General features: G+C 49.1%; 1 protein-coding gene and 1 pseudogene across 2 annotated transcripts in view; one reads left to right on the top strand and one right to left on the bottom strand.

Moving 5' to 3' along the window:
• Positions 1–19,370, top strand: part of LOC311178710 (paladin-like) — a 69,891-nt pseudogene that overhangs the window by 31,349 nt on the left and 19,172 nt on the right. The window lies entirely within an intron of this gene.
• LOC311178489 (perforin-1-like) lies at positions 14,359–17,147 on the bottom strand (the record flags this gene model as incomplete). Its single annotated transcript, XM_084245130.1, has 2 exons — positions 14,359–15,664; positions 16,609–17,147. 2 exons carry the CDS (start codon positions 17,145–17,147, stop codon positions 14,536–14,538), a joined length of 1,668 nt encoding a protein of 555 aa, XP_084101256.1. The 3' UTR covers positions 14,359–14,535.

The following is a 19,370-nucleotide window of genomic DNA, read 5'->3' as shown; positions in this document are numbered from 1 at the left end:
AACCACCTTGGTTTCCTGTTGTCTATGAACTGTTTCAGGCAGATGAAGTTGCCTTCCGCATGCACTGCCCTGCCCTCTGATCTCAAGTGAGGGGCTGTGTGTCTTGTGGGCTGTGGCCAGAGGGACAAGACATTGTAGCTCAGTCTTCCCTGTGATAACGGGGCACGGAGGGTGGGAGAGGATTGGGAGTTGGGCAGTGATCTGGGTTGATGTCTCTAAATCTGCTAGGGCAATGTCAACCTCTGGTACTTCCTAGGTTACGGGAAAGCCCATTGTAAAGGTTTTCAATGTATACTTTCAATTTGTCACCAGAAAGGTCCTATTTTATGTTTCAAACAGCACTGTATGAGGATGCCGGGTCACAACTCTTCCCAGCTCTGTGTATTACATTTTTAAAAAGTTCTTGCCAGTTAATGGCTCAAAATAGTATCTCATAGTTATTTAATTTAATTTTTTTTTGTAAATGAACAGAGATTTGAACTCTTTTCACGTGTATTGGCCTTATGTATTTTCTTTTTTATGACTTGTCTATCCTTGGCTGATTTTTTTCTTTGGGTCTTTTTCATTATTGACTTGTAGGATAGTCACACTGGATTTCTCATAGCTCATTTCTCATTTCTCATATCTCAGCCTCCACTGCAGCCCATCTGTTCTCAGATCAACACTTTGTTTTATGATATTCTCTAGCAGAACACTTTCTTTACCTATGACATTTGGCTTCTTGTGCAGCCTTCATCTCATTCAGAACTCCAACAATACACCAGGGAAGTACGAGGATGCCCATTTTATTTTTTTATTTTTATTTTTTTTTAATAAGAAGAATTATTTTATTTTTTAAAAAGATTTATTTATTATTATTTATGCATACAAGATCTGGGGTACAGGCCAGAGGGGTGGGAGGGTGAGACGATTCAGCAGACAGAGCGGGGAACAGAACAGGCAGACTGACTGAAATACACTGCCGAGGGGAGCAGTGGGCGAGAAGGAGTGGTCTGCTGTACCATGTGGGTAACTCCCTGGCTGGCCCGGGATTGAACCTGTGCTGCAGTGGCTGTGGACAGCTTCATAGGTTGCATCTCAACCCCTTGTGCCACCAGGGAGGCCCCAGGATGCCCATTTTACAGGGAGTGACAGAGAAGCTGAGAATGTCTGATTCCAAGACCCAGCTCTGGAGTCCTGGAGTCCTTTGCCATTTTCAGCGATGGGAGACAGAAATGTCAATCCTTTTTCAGGGTGCCTAGCTGGGTGGTGTGAGGAGGGGGTTGAGTGGAATGGTGATTACTTGAAAAACCCATGCTCACAGTCTTGTGGTTCTTGGACTTGTTGTTTGCTGTTCTTTTAAGAGGTTCCCCTCAACACCCACAAGAAATCCTCGTCTCCGATGATTCACACTGATAAATGATGTGAGGTGCACCTTTTAAGTTTCACTGTGTGTCCTCTTAGCTTACTTTTTCCTTGCCCACCTCCACCCCCCCAACCCATGGACAAAACTTACATGACAGTGCCCTCTCTATCCAAAAGTGATGTTCACTCTTTCTTTGAACTGAACGAGGCTGTCTTCTGGGCTGAATTAAACACCAGCAGTTTATGAAAACACCCATTTCCCCAGTCCCACCTCATTATTTGAGGTCACCAGTCTTTTAAATTTTTGCCAAATTGCTAAGGAAAAAAGTCTTTAATTTTATCTTAATATGATTTTCCCAGATTACTAATGAAGTAGAACATCTTTTCATATGCTTATCGGCCATTTGGATTTACTCTCCTATGTATTTGTCTCTTGTATGCTGGGTTGTCTTTTTTAAATTGATAGGCATGAATTTTTAATAACATCGGTTTATTCATGGATGGATGGATAGATGGATAAATTGACAGATAGATATGTGCTGTTTACAAGCAGTTCTTTCTCCCAGTTCTTGTAACTTTTTTGGAGTGCATTTTGTCATAGAGAAGTAATTGTTTTTTTTTTTTTAAGATTTATTTTTATTTATTTATTTATTTATTTATTATTATTTTTTTTAAATAATAAATTTTATTTTTATATTCCCCCATACAATTGCAAATGCCCCATTCTGACCCCAATCCCTCCCCTCCCGGCCCCCACCCCCCAAAAAGTGCCTCTGGTTCATAGTTTTTTGTTGATTTTGATTTTCACTTTCTTATAATTATTCATTTTCCTGGTCCCTTATTTAAGTTTTCTAGATTCCTGCTATGAGTGAGACCATCCGGTATATTTCTTTTTCTTTTTGGCTTATTTCGCTGAGCATGATCCCTTCTAGCGCCATCCATGTTGCTGCAAATTGCATGTGTTTATCTATTTTGAATGCTGAGTAATTTTCCATGGTGTATATGAACCAAATCTTCTTGATCCAGTCATCTATTTTTGGGCACTCGGGTTGTATCCAAAGCTTATCTATTGTAAATAGCGCTGTTATAAACATAGGGGTGCAGGTGCTCTTTGGAATTGATGTTTCTGTGTCCTTTGGGTAAATACCTAGGAGTGGAATTGCTGGATCATATGGAAGCTCTATGTTTACTAGGTCCAGAAATCTCCACACAGCTCTCCATAGTGGTTGGACCAGTTTGCCCTCCCACCAACAGTGCAGGAGAGTTCCTTTTTCTCCACACCCTCGCCAACATTTGTTGTTGCTAGTTTTTTTAATATGTGCCATTCTCACTGGTGTAAGATGGCATCTCATGGTAGTTTTGATTGGCATTTCCCTGATTACAAGTGATGTTGAACATTTTTTCATATGCCTGTTGGCCATTTGCATTTCCTCTTCAGAGAAGTTTCTTTTTAGCTCTTCTGCCCATTTTTTGACTGGATTATTTTCTTTGTTGTTGCTGAGTCTCATCAGCTCTTTGCAGATTTTTGTGATCAGTCCTTTATCATTAGTGTTGGGTGCAAAAATGTTCTCCCAGTTGGTGGCTCCACCCCTACTCCAAACCAAAGCCATCAGGACATTGGGAAAGACAAATCACGTCACCACCAAAGGGAAGGTTGCTGGGACCTGAGGGTGGAGTTAAGCAGCTAGGTTTGGTATAAAAACCAGACAAGTGGGCCTTGGAGTCTCTCTCTCTCTCTCACCTCCGGGTTTCATGGTTCGTGGCTCGCGGCCAGCTCTCAGACTGACATTTGGGATTCCAGGTCGGCTGATCGGGTAGGATGCATTTAAGATTTATCTCCCACTTTCAACCTGAGTTGTACATTTCCTCATATCCCCCTTCCCTTGTGAATAAATCTTTTATTAACATTTTGTGTGTGCCTGCAGCGGAGTATTAAGTCCCTTTTAAGTGCACGGGTGAGGACCCACAGTCAGGCAACCCGTTTTATATCGGAGCTGCCCTGTAACATTGTAAGTTATGATGTAGTCAAATGCTGCATTTGGTTTTATCATGTGTAAGCAACCTTCCCTCTCCACAGGTCTATGTTTATTTCCTGTGTTTTCTTTGAATTTTTGCACAATGTTGTTTTCTAAATTTAGTTCTTTAATTCATTTGGAATACATTTTGGTGAAAGCCATAAAGCAGAGAATATAATTGATATTTTTCCAAATGAGTATTTGTCTAGCAGCCCATTTTCTCTGCTTCTTGACGTACAACCTGCACCATGCAGTTTTCTTCCCATCATTGAAAATGGCCGGGATTCCAGTACACAGAGCTGACTCCAGCAGCCTCTGAAATGAGCACTAGGTCCCCATGTATCCTGGGGCCACAGAGTGGACATGTGGTTGTCTTCTCCCCAGTCCCTACTCATCTTCTAGTGACCATCTCTGAGTTTCCATCTCAGGCGCAATAGGGACCGAGAGCCACCCTGTCCACCCGTGGTCCTGACGCTGTGATTGGCTGGGGGCTAGGCATGGACTCAAGCGGCCACTGAGGCCAAGCAGAGCTTATCCTGAGCATTTGCCTGTGTGACCAGAAGGGTCTTAACGATCTGGTTAAGGGATAGCCGAGAGAGATTTCTCCCAAAAGACACCCCTCCCCATCCTCAGAGCTGGCAGTGTGGCTTCCGTTGGATACCCGGATGGCCTTTCCACCCATTGGGTGTTGGTGGCTGTTTCCTGGGCTTGTGAGATGACAGCGTGTTTATTTGCTTCACAGGGGGAGGTGACGTCATTGTCACAAGGGTTTTGGGAGAGACTCTCCGTAATCTAGGCTCTGAGGGGTCAAGCGTCCTGAAGTTTCCAACCCCCTGGGAAGGGAAGCCCTGGTGGTGGGGGCTGTGGAAGCACTTGGTGGTAGGGGTGTGATGGGGGCCCTATGGGAGTGGCCCCCATCCCTGGGCTTCTCTGCCCCTCTCTCCTGCATTAGGCTGTTGTACTGGGGACAGGCTTGTCTCTCCTGCCTTGGCTCCCCATCCCCGCACGGTGCTCTGCCCTACTCACTCCTTGGCTGCGGACAAGCAGGATCGAGACGTCTTACTGAGATTTTCCAAGGAAGATTTGAGGAGGAGGAAAGTTGGCTCCAGCCAGAGCGGGTCTCCTGGCAGGGAGGTGACAGCAGCAGACTGGAGAAGCAGGCTACAGACGGGGGTCCTTGTGTCCCTGAGGCTCCCCACGCAGTGCAGTCTGTGTGTTTCTTGACTGAGTAGATTGCATAGAGCATCTCATGTTGTAAATCTTTTTCAAAAGTATTTTCTTCCTCTCTCTCTCTCTCATGCTATATTTTTCATTTCTTAAAGTTACAAAATTTTTCGTATGCCTCATAAAGAGGTTTTATTTTGCCTGTTTATTCATCCTTGAATGATTACTGTTTTAGTTGGCATGTACACCTGAAATATTGTTTCAATATACCCTGCTCCCTCTCTACCTGCTCCCTCTTGATAAGAGGTAGCCCTCAGCCATCTGAAGGACCTGGGGCAGGAGAGGAATCAGCCCACAGCAGGGGCCCTTTCCAGCGCTGTATGCCCTTAACACTGTCCGCTGCTTCTGCATCCCATCCTGCCCCATACATGGGTATATGTGTGATCTGAAACTGGCTTAACTGCCAGCATGTCTGAGCGACATGACAAACTTTGGGCTCAAGGGGGAGCCACTGGCTCCAGGTCACTTAGTAAGTGAGGGTGTAGCCCACCACACACATCTGTCTGGGAAGGCTTGGGTATGCTGTTCCCTCCAGATGGAATCAATAAGGGCCTTTTTGCACAGTTTTGTGCAAAATGAGCATTTATCTAGTAGCCAGTCTCGGCCCCTGTTGCACAAAGACAATAAACAAAGACATGCTCTTTGGAAATAGTTGGGAGACATAATTAGGGAAGAACTGACCAGAATGTCGAAATCATGGAAACTTCTCAAGGAAAACCCTAGTATTATTTTCAGATACACGACAGATGAAAACCAAGAAAAGCTACCGTATGACCCAGCTGGGGTCCCCACAGTGTCCCAGACACTGATCGCCAAGGATTACTCAGGGTTTATAAGCTAATTTGCATGGTTTGCTGAATAAGCACATTTGCATGGTTTAAATGACGTCCAAAGGAATGGAAAGCAATTTGGGTTCCTAACAAAGTTCTATCTTTCCCTGCCGTCTCCTTTGCCTGTGAATTAGCTCAGCAAACCATCTTTTTGTTTTGTGTTTTGAATTATAAACAGATGTTCACATGTGGACGGCCTGCTCCAGCTTCAACACAGCCTCCTCTTTCGCCTCCACCCAGCTCGCTCTGTAAGGGGTGAGGAGGGGGTTCTAGCCAGGCTGGAGTCCTGTACTCTGGGTGCCCCCTCCCCCGCAGCTGCCTCCAGCAAAAGCTGCCCCCTTGGGTGAGGAGGGCCCTTGGAATGAGAAGGCAGTGGGTGCATTTTAGAATTAGAAGGAGTGGGCCTCTCTGGCCCCGGGTGTATGACTGTGAGCAGGCCCCCATCTGTCCTGCTTGCAAGTGGAGGGGGTCAAGGTGAAGAAGGACGTTGGCGTGCCCAGTCTAGTGCCCCACACAGAGGGACGCCTGATAGATGCTGCTCCCTGCTTGTCCTTCTGGCTCGGGCATTCCCAAATCTGGCCTTCCCAGTGCTCTTCTGGTCTAGAGGTGGGCATGGGAGCTGGGGGGCTGGTTCTGTGGGGGCCCCAGGAAGGGAACCACCTGTGCCCTAACTTCTAGCCCCTGGAGAGCTCTGTGCAGCCTGTGGGGATTGTTTCCAAATACTGAGGAGTCCAGAAGGCCCTGGCCATGGTGGGCAAGGACCCTTCCATATAAGACAGGCCAGAATGGAGGGAGTGAGGAGCCAGAGAGAAGGAAGAGACCCTGGGAGACCCTCTGTGCCGGCTGGGGGGAGGCAGGGGGAGCTTAGGGCAGTGAATATTGCTTGGAGTCTGCAGTGGCCGAGGGCAGCCAGGCTGGGGTGTCAATGGGAAGCAGGAGCAGGGCGCAAACCCAGGGCCATTGGCCGCAGCTTTCCCAGCACTAGGCAGCCAGGGGGCGTTAGGAAGCCTTCCTCAGCTTCAGTTTCCTCAGCGGTAAGATGGGGCTCTCAGGACAAGTAAATGGAATAATGCCCGTGGGGGCCTGTCCCACAGCAGGTACTTAAGAAATGGAAAAGTAAAAGGTAAAAGCAAAGCAGCCCTTGAAGCCCATCTTCGCTTGTGTGCCTTTGAGGCCCGTGTGCCAGAGCAGGGCCCCCTGGCTTCCCTCTGGATCAAAGCCCCCTTTTCCAAACATAGCAGCTCTCCGGGCTGAGAGTCTCACATTGTTTCAAAGTAAAAGGGGAGAATTGGTCTTTCTTGGGGGGGTGGGGCAGTGGGGGGAAGTTGACCTTAAAGAGAGCCCAGGGGGAGGAGGGATTCCCTCCAGCTGCCCTGCCCCACTCCCAGCCTCCTCAGTCCTCATTCTCAGGACCAGGGCTCCAGGCTCCCTTTTTCTCACCCTCCGCATCTTGCTTCCCCCCTGCCCCCTCCACAAACCATCTGTCCTCAGTTCTCAGCCATGTTCATTCACTGTGGCCCGACAGTGCTTTCTTGTTGGGGATTTCCCTTTCACACCAGGCTTGGTGGAAATACTGAGATAGAGGCGCCGTGGTCCCTACCCTCAATGAGCTCATGGTCCTGTACGGGGAAGCACGTCAGCATCATTCATTCAATCAACAGTGTTTATTGAGCACCTACTATGTCAGGCCTGTGGTAAGGGCAATGGAAATAGTGGTGATAACACAGAATGAGAGAGCGTACCAGGGAGGCATCTATAGCTCATGGGGAGAACTCAAAGGGGTGGGCAGAGAGGTGGGGAGGCCTGGGCCCTTAGTGCCTGGGAAGACTTGGAAATGCCATGGCCAGGTCATCAGCATGAGGGTGGTGTCTCCCATGCCAGAGAACTGAGCTGGATGTGGGGTTGTGTCTGGTTTGGCGGGTGGGAAGGTGGGCACTGGAAGGTCGAGGCAGTGGCTAGCTGAGAAGCCAGCGGCAGGTTATGGGAAACAGTGTGGTGCTCCTCAGAGGGTTTGACATAAACTGACAAAGTCTAGCCATTCCTCCCTTGCGTAGATGTCTAAAAGAAGCGAAAGCAGAGACTTAAACAGATACTTGTACCCCAGTGGTCATAACAGTATAATTCACAGTAGCCCAAGGGTGGAAACACCCCGTGTGCCCACTGTGGGTGAGGCACGGAGTGCTGTGTCCCTGCCCTGGGACGTGTTCAGCCATCGTAGGGCCAAAGTCCTGCCACCCGCACACGCGTGGACCTCGGGAGAGTGTGCTAAGTGAAAGAGGCCATATTCCCCTGCTCCACTCAAGGCAGGGGCCTTGAACAGGCCAATTCACAGAGACAGACGGTAAAATAGAGGTGACCAGGGGCGGAGGGTGGAGAGAAGGGGAAGGTACTGTTTCTTGGGGACAGAGTTTGCGTGAGAGACCATGACCATTTTTAGGCAGAGACGGAGGTGATGCTCATGCAACCTTGTGACTGCACTTAAGCCATGAATGACAAATGCTGAATGAGAAATGCTCGTAGCATCGGAAAGAACAGAAGTGGCAGGGTCTTGCCAGCTACCTCAGGGTCTGGCGGTGAGGAAGGTTTGGAGGACAATGCGGGAGAGAGGGAGGCAGCGTGAGATTCATGACCAGCATTTCAGGAGTCGGGCGCCGGGGCTGGTGGAGGAGGTTTGGAGCCCGTGTGAGAGGAAGCCCCCAGCTTTCTAAAAAGGGGTTGAGTCCAGTCACCTCAGAAAGTTGTTGGCAAGAGCAAATGGACTCACGCAAGTACAGTCCTTGAAACAGGCCAAGAGCTGTCATTTATTATTTCATTTGGGTGTGAGTGAGAGAAAAATAATGGACCGGAGCGGCGAGGAGCGGCAGCGAGGTCTTTCTCCACTGCGCCGACTGGAGAAATGCTCTATAAAATGATCAGGGTCCTCGCTTCGTTAGGGCCTCCCGCGTGGCAGGACCTTGGGCGGAGCTCCCAGACCTAAAGCTGCTGATGGAGCAGGAGGAAAGGGAGACGGAGGGGCAACCTCATGTCATGACCGCTGAGTCTCACAGGAGTTTGGGCTCCCAGGGGCAAGCCGCGTCCTGCCAGCAGGTGACGTGTCACTGCTCCTTTAAGGGAAACCGGAACCAGCTGTGGTGGAGGGTCATTGTGAGTCCAGACGTGAGTGGGATTCCCAGAGTAAACAAATTCCCATATACCCGTCAAAACAATAGCAGCTCTTTTGAGTCTGGCCAGCTGGGTTGCCTGTTGGGCCCTTTGGGAAGAGAAAGGCTAAGCAGCAGAGCTTCTTCCAATCCTGGAAAAGTGGTGTCGTGGAGTATGTCCGCGGAGCAGGTTTGGGGTGATGGGGCTATGGGGTCCATTCGGCCATGCTCACTGAGAGTCAGGGTCTAGATGACGGGTTCATTCAGGGCCCAGCCCCCAACTCAAGCTGGAAAGTGGTAAAACAATCATTGTTCTAGCCCCTCATTTCACCTGGCGGGCCCTGGGGCCTACAGCCGCGTTTTCCGAGATTGCGGTGTACTCAAGAGAGCTGACTGAGGTTGGGCTCAAAGTCACATCAGAATCAAAGTTGATGGGCTAGATCACTATGGTGAGCGTGTGGTGAATGTGTGGATGGGTCATTTCATTTTCTTGCACCTCCCTCTCTGCCATCACAGCTGCAGTGGTGTGAGAACCCTGTCCATGTCCCTCAGGCTCTTTTGCCTGCTGGCCCTGCTACTCTGGGTTGGATGTTCATCCTTGGCTGATGTCGAGGGTCCATTTGTGACAGCAATTGATCTCTTTCTACGTGACAAAAACCCTAAGCACCCTGTGAGCACGTCATCTGTGACCCAGCTCAGACAGCGTGAAGTCAGGAGGATGCTGTTTGCCCCACTTATGTCTGTGGCATCCTGGGATGTGGATGGCTGGGCTGGAAAGAACTTCTTCAGTCAGGGGTGAGCAAGGGGTAGATGGATAGGGGGAGAGGAATCCCACGAGTAGGTTAAGGAGGTGAGCCTGGCCCTTCTACAACTACCTAGGCCAAGGGAGCACTAGCGGTGCCCTGAGCAAGAACTGCCCCATTGGATCGACTCAGCTGGTGATGGGGCTCATTGAGAAGCAGAAGGCTGGGTAGGTAACAAGACCATTCTTCACCTGCCACAAGAGGGGTCTCACTTCTGTTGTCAGTAACAGAGAGGAGGGCAGTTGGCTCAGTCCCACGTGACCGCCACCTTGGCAGTGAGTGACCCTTCTGTGGCTCCTTCACAGGGAAGAGTGAGAGGCATGGCTGCCTGGACAGGAGTCAGCCTAGTGGTCTTTCTGCCCAACCAAGACACCATCGGGCCTGGAGCATTTAGAAAGCAGACTTCTGTGTCACATGACAGCTCATGGTTAGAACATGACAGCTCATGGTTAGAACCTTCCTCAAGTAGAATAGCTACCTCCAGAGGTAACGATCCAGGAGAGTTCAGGCAGGGGCAAGAAGATTCTTTAGTGGATTTTATTCATTCACCCATCTAATCATCCATCCAATATATTTTTTAAGCATAAATTTATATCAGGTGCTGGACTAGATGATCGCTTATGAATAAGATAGGAGTGGCCCTGGGTCTCACAGTGCTATGATGGGGAAACATGGGAGCAGTGTACTAGGGGCCATGACCTAGACTTGGCAGTCAGGGAAGTCTTCCTGGAGGAAACCACCTTTGAAGTTGAAACCTAAAGGCTAAGTAGACTTACTGGTTCTTTTTCACATTAGGAGAAAAGTTCCAGAAAGAGGAGGCACCATGTGTGAAGGGCAAGAGAGGAGCATGGCCAACAGAGGAACCAGTCAGCTCAATGAGGCAGAGCTTAGTGGGGGGATGGAATTGAGAGCAAAGCTAGCATGCTGGGCCTGTGGGTCATTTTGGGAGGATTGTGCTTTATCTCAAGAGCACAAGGAGTCAATGAAGGTTTTAAGCAAGACAATGATGTGGTCACATGTGTGTCTTAGCTGATGTCCTGAGTCTGACCTTGAGATGGGGATTCACAGGTAGGTTGTTTATATGGGAGGTGATTCCAGAAAATACCAGTAGAGTGGGAAATTGAGTCAGGGAGGGAGACAGCAAATAGAGCATGTGCAGTCAAGCAAGTTACCACTGTGGTAACTGGAGTTTGATCTTGTGGGCATCTCTGGGACCCAGGACAGACTACTCCCCTCAGCATTATTCTCGCCGAGGGAGAGAGAGCTGAGGTGTTCATAGACCACCTCCCACGGGCCATTGGTTGAAGGCTGTTCTGAGCTGAACTGGGCATGTTCACTATCCCCTAGCACTTTGACCTTCCAATGGGGTAGGCAGAGTGAATTGTGGGGGTTCCTCAGGCAGAGTTGCGGGGGTTTGCCTTGGAGTGGGGCCTGTGGGGCTATGGGTTGGGTGCTGCCACTATGGTGTTTGTGGAATTTTGGGACAGGGAGGGGTAGATGGGAGTCTAGAGATCAGTGAGGGGACTGGAGGAAAACTATTCCACACTTGATCTTAGCCAAAAGGCTGAGGAGTGATTAGGAAGACTATTCCAGGCAAGCGGTATTAATGGCCCGAGCTGCAGAGGCAGAAGCTGGCAATATGAGACGGCGGGAATGTGATAGGTGATAGATGTGGGGGAATGAAGAACACTGGAGAGTGTCTACAGCTTCTCAAAGCAGCACCCCCTCACTGGGGGACACTGAAAGTGTTAAGGGGAAAGGATGTCCTGAGCGAATTCCATACGGGCTTCGTGGATGCCATCCCCACTCCATCAAGACCCTGGGAACTACAAATCCCATGATCCCCAAAGGGAGGTTGCGAGGACCTAAGAGTTGAGTTAAGCAGCCATTTTCTCAAGCTTTGGTTTATAACAAGCCATATCCGTGGGGTCTGGGGCTCACTTGGCTCGTGCTCTTGGCCAGGCAGTTTTGGTCTCAGCGGGTCATTTGGGATTCTGGGTCGGCGGAATGGGTAGGACGCATTTAAGAATTTATCTCCCTCTTTACTCTCTGAGTTGTACATTTTCTCATTTCCCCTTCTCTTGTAAATAAATGTTTTGTTATCTTTTTGTGTGTGCCTGCAGTGTAAGTTCCTTTGAGTGCATTGGTGGGGATCCACAGTCAGGCAACCCGTTTTAGAGCGGGGTTGCCCTGCAACAAGAGGAGTAGATGCCCTAATCTCTGCAGACCCCCATCTCCTGCCCACTGACCAGCTCAGGCAGGTCAGCCTCCTGTGCCCTGTGGGGCCAGCAAAAGGAAGAGAGCTGGCATAGTGGAGGGTTACCTAAGGAGCCTCAGGTGGGGCCTCAAGTGGGGTGAAACAAAGATATCATGGGGGTGGCCTTAGTTAGGGCTGAGGGTGCCACTGCTGCCTCCCCTCGACAGGGGCCATTCCTTCTCCTCGGTCTCACCACACCTTCCCCCCAAGAGTCCTCCTTCCCAGATTCTATTGGCCTCCCTAAGTTTTATTCACACTGTAGTCCCCAGGACTCAAGACCTGGCCCTGCCACGAACTTCTGTGGCCACAGTTAAATCCCTTCTTCGGGGTCTCGCTTTCCCTGCATGTGAAACCAGCAGAGGCAAGCAGAATACCTTTCAGGACCCCTTTTATAGACTCACCTTCCAGAAAGGCTCATGCCCTCCTCCCTCCAGTCTTAAGAAGGGAGTAGAAAAGGAGTTTCCTTTGGGGCAGCCCTGGCAGCGGAGAGACTTGCCTGAGTCACTGACCACCAGGGCACATGAACGACTCCCATCCTTGACGGAGCTGTACGGGATCCAGGCCCGCCCTGCCCCTGCTTCCTTAACCCCAAAGATACGGTCCACACCCATGTTTATTTTCAATGAGCACAGCAGCCAGTGTGAAGTTTCAAGATTTCTCTTGTGCCCCTGTTGTGTGTGGGGCTGTGAACGGAAACGTGTGAGAACGGTGGTTGCAACTGGGCTTATCAAGCTCACCAATACCTCCTGCCCCACTTGGGGATTCAGGGCTGGGCATTTGAGCTGCTGGATCACACAAAACCCAAAGGGATTAAAGTGTAGGGAGTTTGCAAAAAGTCAGGCGGGTTGTGCAGTAGTTCTGAGCCCCCCTGACAATGGTCTGGCAAAGCCACATCCTGCCACATCTGGCAAAGCCACATCCCTACATCTCATGTCTTGGAGGCCATGCTGAGTTTTGCCGCCCACCCCATAGGGCTGTGTTCTGAGACCTGTGTCCGAGGTACATGAAACACCTGAGATATATGAGAACCTGAGGCTCTGGTGTTGATTGCCTGCCAAAGCCAGGAGACCCTCAGATACCATCTTATTGGAACTGTTGGTTCTCTCCCTCAAATGTTGGGGCAGGAGGAAGTTTTCAAACTGTCAAAAGGGTTCTATTATAATTGGAGTTTTCAAATTGATTGCTCAGGATCAGTTATGGCCCATTTCATGTTCTCTTTCTTTTGTACCAGATTTGCCTACATTGGGTTGTTTTTAAAGAGTGAAGTGAATTGCCAATAATCAGTAATCAAAATGGGATTTCGGGGTATTTTAAGAAGCTGGAAGGCTGGAAATCATGGGCTCATACTCTGCAAGGGGCCATTGTGCTGATGCAGAGCTGCAGGCCAAACTTTAGAGATGTTCTTCCATTCACCATAGTCCGCAATGTCCCTATTGTCACCCAGCTGGGACATGAATGTCCACTGCCATTTATCACCAAGTGTATGTTGTTGTTTTTCAAATCACAGGGTTATGGGCACAAAATATTTTGGGTTCCCACATTTCCAACAAAAGAAAAAAGGCAATTTATTTATATTATCTGCCTGCCCTTGGGGTGAATGCCAGTCCTGTTGTATAGGGTTGCTAACAGAATGTTATCTCGGCGCCCTATTTGTCGCTCTCGTCACTATCACATCACTTTAAACATTTATTTGTTTATTTTCCATATTAAAAGGGAAAGTTTATTAGGAAAAGGAGCAGAAAAATAGAGGCACCTGCATGGTCACACGTAGGCAAGAGTGTTGCCACCATCACATCATTTTATGTATCAGGTTATGTGGAGGAGACAGGTCAAGGCAACTTATGATTCTTTTGAGAGGCAAAACTTGGTGGGCAAAGAAGATAGAGCAAACAGAACAGCTGGGGCAGAGGGGGTTGGATTTAATATGATAAGGCATTCACCACACTAGAAAGGGTTGCAGAAAGGTCTGAAATGACAGCAAGAAGCTGGGCGGGAATGGCTGCCGTGTCTGTACAGCTGTGAATGTAGGGTGTGGCCCAGCCAGCTCATTTCCAGGACCCAAGAATATGGAGGAGCAGAGCCAGTTTGGACAAGGAGATTCAGGGAAGACCTGTAAGTTCAGCCACTTCAGTGAAAAAAAAAAAAAGGCTGTTTTCCATTGGACTAATGGGCACTGTCTGTGAGAACCCCGTTAAGCCTCTCCTACATTGCTGGTGAGAGTGCGAACTGCTCCAATCACTATGGAAGGCTGTGTAGAGGACCCTCAACTTACTAAAAATGGAGCTACCATATCACCCGGCAATTTTACTACTAGGGATCTACTCAAAGGACACAAAAACATTGATTCAAAAGAACACCTGAACCCCTGTGTTTATGCAGCACATTTACAATAGGTAAACGTGGAAACAACCAAAATGCCCAAAAATAGATGATTGGATCAAGAAGTTGTAGCATATATACACAGTGGTATAGTACTCAGCAATCAAAATAGATAAAGTAATGGCATTCGCAGCAATGTGGATGGAGCTAGAAGGCATTATGCTCAGTGAAATAAGTCAGAAGGAAAAAGAAAAATATTGGCAGGTTTCACTTACAGCAGGAATATAGGGGAATCAAATAAGGCATCAGTGTAAAAAAATAGTAACAGGCAAAGCACAACAAAGCACAAACAGACAATTATCAATCAGAGACATATGGCAGGGGAGGAGGGAGAGGGATCCGAGGGAGGGAGGGAGGAGCACAGGGGACTGAGGTGATGGAGCACAGGTGCATTGGCTAAGGAAACTCTATGTGGACTACACCTGAGGGGGTGGAGGGAAGCAAATCTTTTTAAAAAATGAACAATGATGTAAAAAATTAAAAAATTAAAAAAAAAAGAACCCTGTTAGGCCAAATATTCTGGTCCCCTCAGGCCCGCTGTTCTCACCACACTGGACCACTCCTGTTTCCTGGAGGCTCCCCCAGACGCCCTTGGGGGGCATAGTCCATGCAGAAATCCCCTGTCAGGTGGTACAGGCACTTGGCTTGGTAGGAGAATTTCAGGTGACCGTGGTTTAGGTTGCAGTTCACCTCGTGTGACCCAGATTTTGGTTCTGTGTCACATGTGCCGAGAAGGTCATCGTCCCAGCCATTGTCTTCATCCCAGACCTGCACCCTCAGGGGCCTCCCCGTGAGCAGGACCACATCCTGAAAGTCCAGCGTTGTGTGCCATTTGGGGTTGTTGTTGTTCCACACTGTGCTTGTCCTCAGCTCCTTCCTTGCGAAGAAAACCTTCAAATAGGCATCTGTGGCAGTGATCCAGTCTCCCCACAGACCTGTCGCCCTGAAGTTCTTAACCTCCAGGTGGGCCAGGCCCCTCTCTCGAGGACAACAGCCGTGGTTGGTGAGTTCCATGCCATGGCACAGGCACTGGCACGGGTCTTGGGGACTCTTCTGCTGCCCCTTAGGGCAGGGCCGGCTGCAGTCCCTCCAGCGAGCCCTGTGCAACACGTACTTGCTCACGGCCTGTCTCAGGGCCTCTCGGTGTGGGTCCTGTCTCTTCAGCAGAACATGCAGAGGCTCCAAGGTGTAGTCCACAAGGCCTGGGGTGTCCTTCAGCGAATCTACCCATTGTGAAAACTGCTCGGGCTTGGCATGGTTCCCAAACAGCAGGTCATGCGAGGAAGTGTGGTGGCCACCAACTATGTCAATATAACGTTCCTGGAAGGTCTGGTGGAAGGAGTTTGTTATCTTGCTGTTCTTCCTCTTCTCCTCACAGGCCTTGAATTCTGCTGAAGACCTGACCTGGAAGCCTATGCTGACCTCAGCTTCGACAGCCAGGCAATCCTCCACCTCCTTATCTGTCAATCCCTGTAAGACCAGTTCACAGGTGTGCAGCGCCGTGAGGGTGGAGATCCGGCCACCCAGCTTCATGGACCGGATAAAGTGGGTGCCGTAGTCGGAGATGAGCCTGAAGTACTCAGTCTCTGTGGAGCTGTTGAATTCGGGGAGTATGGCCCTGAGGGCCTTTTTGAATTCAGGGTGCAGTGGGGGGTTGTGCACTAGTTTAAAACTGAGGGAGAGAAAAACATCAGGTCCAGTGGTGGGTAGTATTTTCCCCATTCAATAACTCCCTCAAAATGGCCCAAGGTCACAGGGAAGTGGCAGAACTAGGACTTGAGCCCAGGTGGTCTGGCTCCAAAGCCTGAACAACTGAATCACTGAGCCCGCAGAGAAACCCTTTCTGTCTGTTTTCCTGCAGTGATAAGGACTTGGTATATAAGTTTGCACTTTCTTTTCAAAATAAAGTTTTTTCTTTCCTCTTTATTTTCTGATTATAAAAAGGGATGCTACTATACTGATGGTGTGTTCTGGTTTTGGAAGGTAGTCCTGTTGCTGCGCCTATCTGTCCACTTGATTGGGACCTGCCTGCATGGACCCCTGACAGCTCTGGCCACATAGGTGCCCTGTCTCACCATGGGGGAAAGTTGGGGTCCCGGTATAAGAAATCAGAGTGGTTACTCTGGAGGCATGCATTTCTCAGGTTGGGATCTGGGTCTGGAGGGCTGGGGGTGATTGCAATTGCTCAGTACTGTAACCCTAATGCCCAGCACAGAACCTAATGCCTTAATGCCCAACACAGAGTCGGACTTAAATAGTGGATCAAAGGACGTATGAGGTCAGTGATGGGAGGGATCCAACCAGGTCTCCTGTCTCTGCCCCACCCAGGAAGGACCCCACAGAACTTCCAGTGCTCATAGAAGAGGGGGTTATTGGGAAGACCTCAACAGCATCTTGTTCTCAGGCACAGCCTGCTCTGGCTTCCCTCTACCCGTTCTCTGCCTGGGCGCTTCCAGATCTGGACTACAGGGGGGAAGGCCATAGGGCACTCTACCTGCAGTTTCCTCCTGGTGGAGGCAGTCTCTGTGTTTCCATCCTGCCATTCCTGGGCTTTTACACCACCCTAAATTTCCCACCTTTTTTTTCATGCCTCCTCTATCCCCACTCCAAGCTCACCTGTAAAATTGACACTCCACCTCATCCTTGGTGAAGCTGTACTCATCCTGGAGGGTTTTCTTGGCTGCAAAGTTAGCTGCCTCAGAGTGCGAACCGGCCATGGTCATGCGTGTATTGACCATGGGCTTGGGAGTCACGTCTAGCTCCCCCCGCCAGTCATTGCGGATTTTGCTAGCTGCATCCTGGGCCACACCCTCGACAGAGCTGACCTTGGCTCTGACTACCTTGCGCTGGCAGACAGAGGACTGGGCACGCCAGTGTGCGAGGGCCAGGGGCAGGCGCTGGAGGGTGTTGTCCTGCAGGACATTCTTGCAGAGGGTGCAGGTGCCATCCTGCCTCATGTAGCCCTTTGTGTCCACTGGGAAGGAGCCTGAGCGCCGGAGACTTGTCACGTCCACTCCCTCCCCTGCCAGCCACATGCCGGGCACGAAAGTCTCATGTTCATTGCACTCAGTGTGTGTGAAGGTGTCACAGAGGGCAGGGGTGGGGGTGGGCAGCAGAAGGAGGAGGATCCCCTGGAGAAGCACACAGGTGGCCATGGAGATGCAGAGACAGGAGGCACAGGGCTTCAGGAGGGTCCTCCACCAGCTGAGGATTATTGGGACCTATGGAATCCAGAGGGAATGCCATCTCTTTTGAGTCATTGAAGATCAGAGCTGGAATTACCCTTATAAACCTGGGCCACCCTCAACATTGTCCAGATGGGCCCACAGAGGAGAAGTGACTTGGCCAAGGACATATAAGTAGAGGATGCCCTGATTTCATTATTTAAGCCTAGTGGAGATCCAAATTGATGACTTCATCCTTTGCATCACAGCTGCTGCTGGTGGGAGGGTGCTCTGGGTAGAGAGGAGGGTGAAGGCAATAGCTGTAGCAAATTTTGGGGAGGGACCTGGTAAGACTAGAGAAGTCTAGATTCTGGAAAATGTTACTTTGACCCCAGAGTACTCACTTCTCCTACCCTCATCTCTTACTCTCCATCCCCACCCTATAGCACCTTAGGTTCTTGACATAACTGGCAAAGAGGGGAGGTTGTGATTCATCCTTATTCTCTCCATTTCCCCTTTGGTGACCTCTTTCTGCGCCTCCTGGAAGAAAATCAATCTGAATTCTAGAATAAATGCTCCCATATGCCTATATCCTAAGATCCTGCAAGGGAGAGGCCTTGAAATTTGTTCTCCAGGTCTCCTACTGATGCTCGAGTCTCTGTTTGTTATTCCCTGCCACACTGGGATCCTGGCAGTAACTCTGAGCTACCTATTGCCTATAGTTGGACAACAATTACCTTGAAGTTTCTTCCCCAGTTTGAGGTGGCTCTGGAGCCTCAGCTGGGTTTGTTTATAATCTGTAATCTCCTCTCTCTATCCTTATCCAAACTGTGTTCCATGGAGAACTTTCCTCTCTGGCACCTGGCAGAGGCAGCTGTGTTGGCGCCTTACCTCGTGGCATCAGGATACTTCCCCCTTCCGTGATTGGCTGTGCTCCTTTCGGCCCAGTGCGCATGACGACCTCCGGTGCACCAAATAAGGTTATGTGTTTAATCATTGGCTAGGCACTGTTGGCCTGCTTCTTCCGCTTCCGGTCCCCAGGTATAAAGCCCCGCCGAAACCGAAAGTAAAAGAGACCTGCGATAGCTGAACCAAGAGTGTGCGTGTCTCCCTCCGTGGTGTACCCCTGTTCTTCAGGTCGCTGCTCTCCCCTCGAGAACCTCGTTGACCAGTCCGCGGGCTCGGGCACAGCTGCCTCTCTGAGCCCTTGGTTTATGGAGGATGTGAACTCCCCCTGTGCTCTACCTGGAGCTTCTGGGCCTTGTCCAAAGCAGTGACCTGAATGATGGAATTCCAGGCAATATGGCAGCCCCACGGAAGTAAATAGCATAAGAGGAAGCTTTCAATTGCTCTGGGATCCACCTGCACCCCTATGATTATTGCAGCACTATTTACAATAGGTAAGCTATGGAAACAACCCACTTGCCCAAAAATAGATGACTGGATCAAGAAGATGTGTTACATATACACAATGGAATATTACTCAGCAATAAAAAAGATAAACTCATGCCATTTGCAGCAACATGGGTGGAGTTGGAAGGGATCATGCTCAGTGAAATAAACCAGAAAGCAAAAGAAAAATTCCAGTGGTCTCACTCATAGCAGGAATTTAGAAAACCTAGATAAGGGATCAAGAAAAAGACTAATTATAATAAAGTAAACACCAAAATCAAAATCATCAAGCAACTATAAACCAGAGACATACTATTGGGGGGTAGGGAAGAAGGGAGAAGGATCAAAATAAGGGTGGTGGGAATTGTATGGGAATTATAACCATGATGAAATGCATACATTGTACAAAAATGAAAAAAGATGTAATATATATATATATATATAAAGAAAAGAAAAAAAAACTATAAAGAATTTAGGGGAAAAATACACAAAAAACAAAGGCCCTGGGATCATCCCCCTAAGGAAGCCAGCACAGTTTATAACCTTAATCCAAGGAACTTGGTCTCCATACTGACTCTCATCATATTATCTCCAGGGCACTTGTTTTCAGCTTTCTTAGTGACTCTGTCAGCATATGAAGGGCCTAAGAGACTGTGTACTCTACCCTCTTTGCTTGGTATATGAGCAAACTGAGGCACAGAGTGGGCTCAAATCTGCCCAATTTGTTAGCACCAAAGCACAGTCTGGAATCCAAGTCTCTTTCTTTTTTTTTTTCCTTTTTTTTTTTTTTTGGATTTTTCAGGCTTTTTAAAAAAATTAATA

The sequence above is a fragment of the Talpa europaea genome (assembly GCF_964194135.1).
Source record: "Talpa europaea genome assembly, chromosome: 10".
NCBI classification, from domain to species: Eukaryota; Metazoa; Chordata; class Mammalia; order Eulipotyphla; family Talpidae; genus Talpa; species Talpa europaea.
This window is presented reverse-complemented; position numbering and strand designations above follow the sequence as displayed.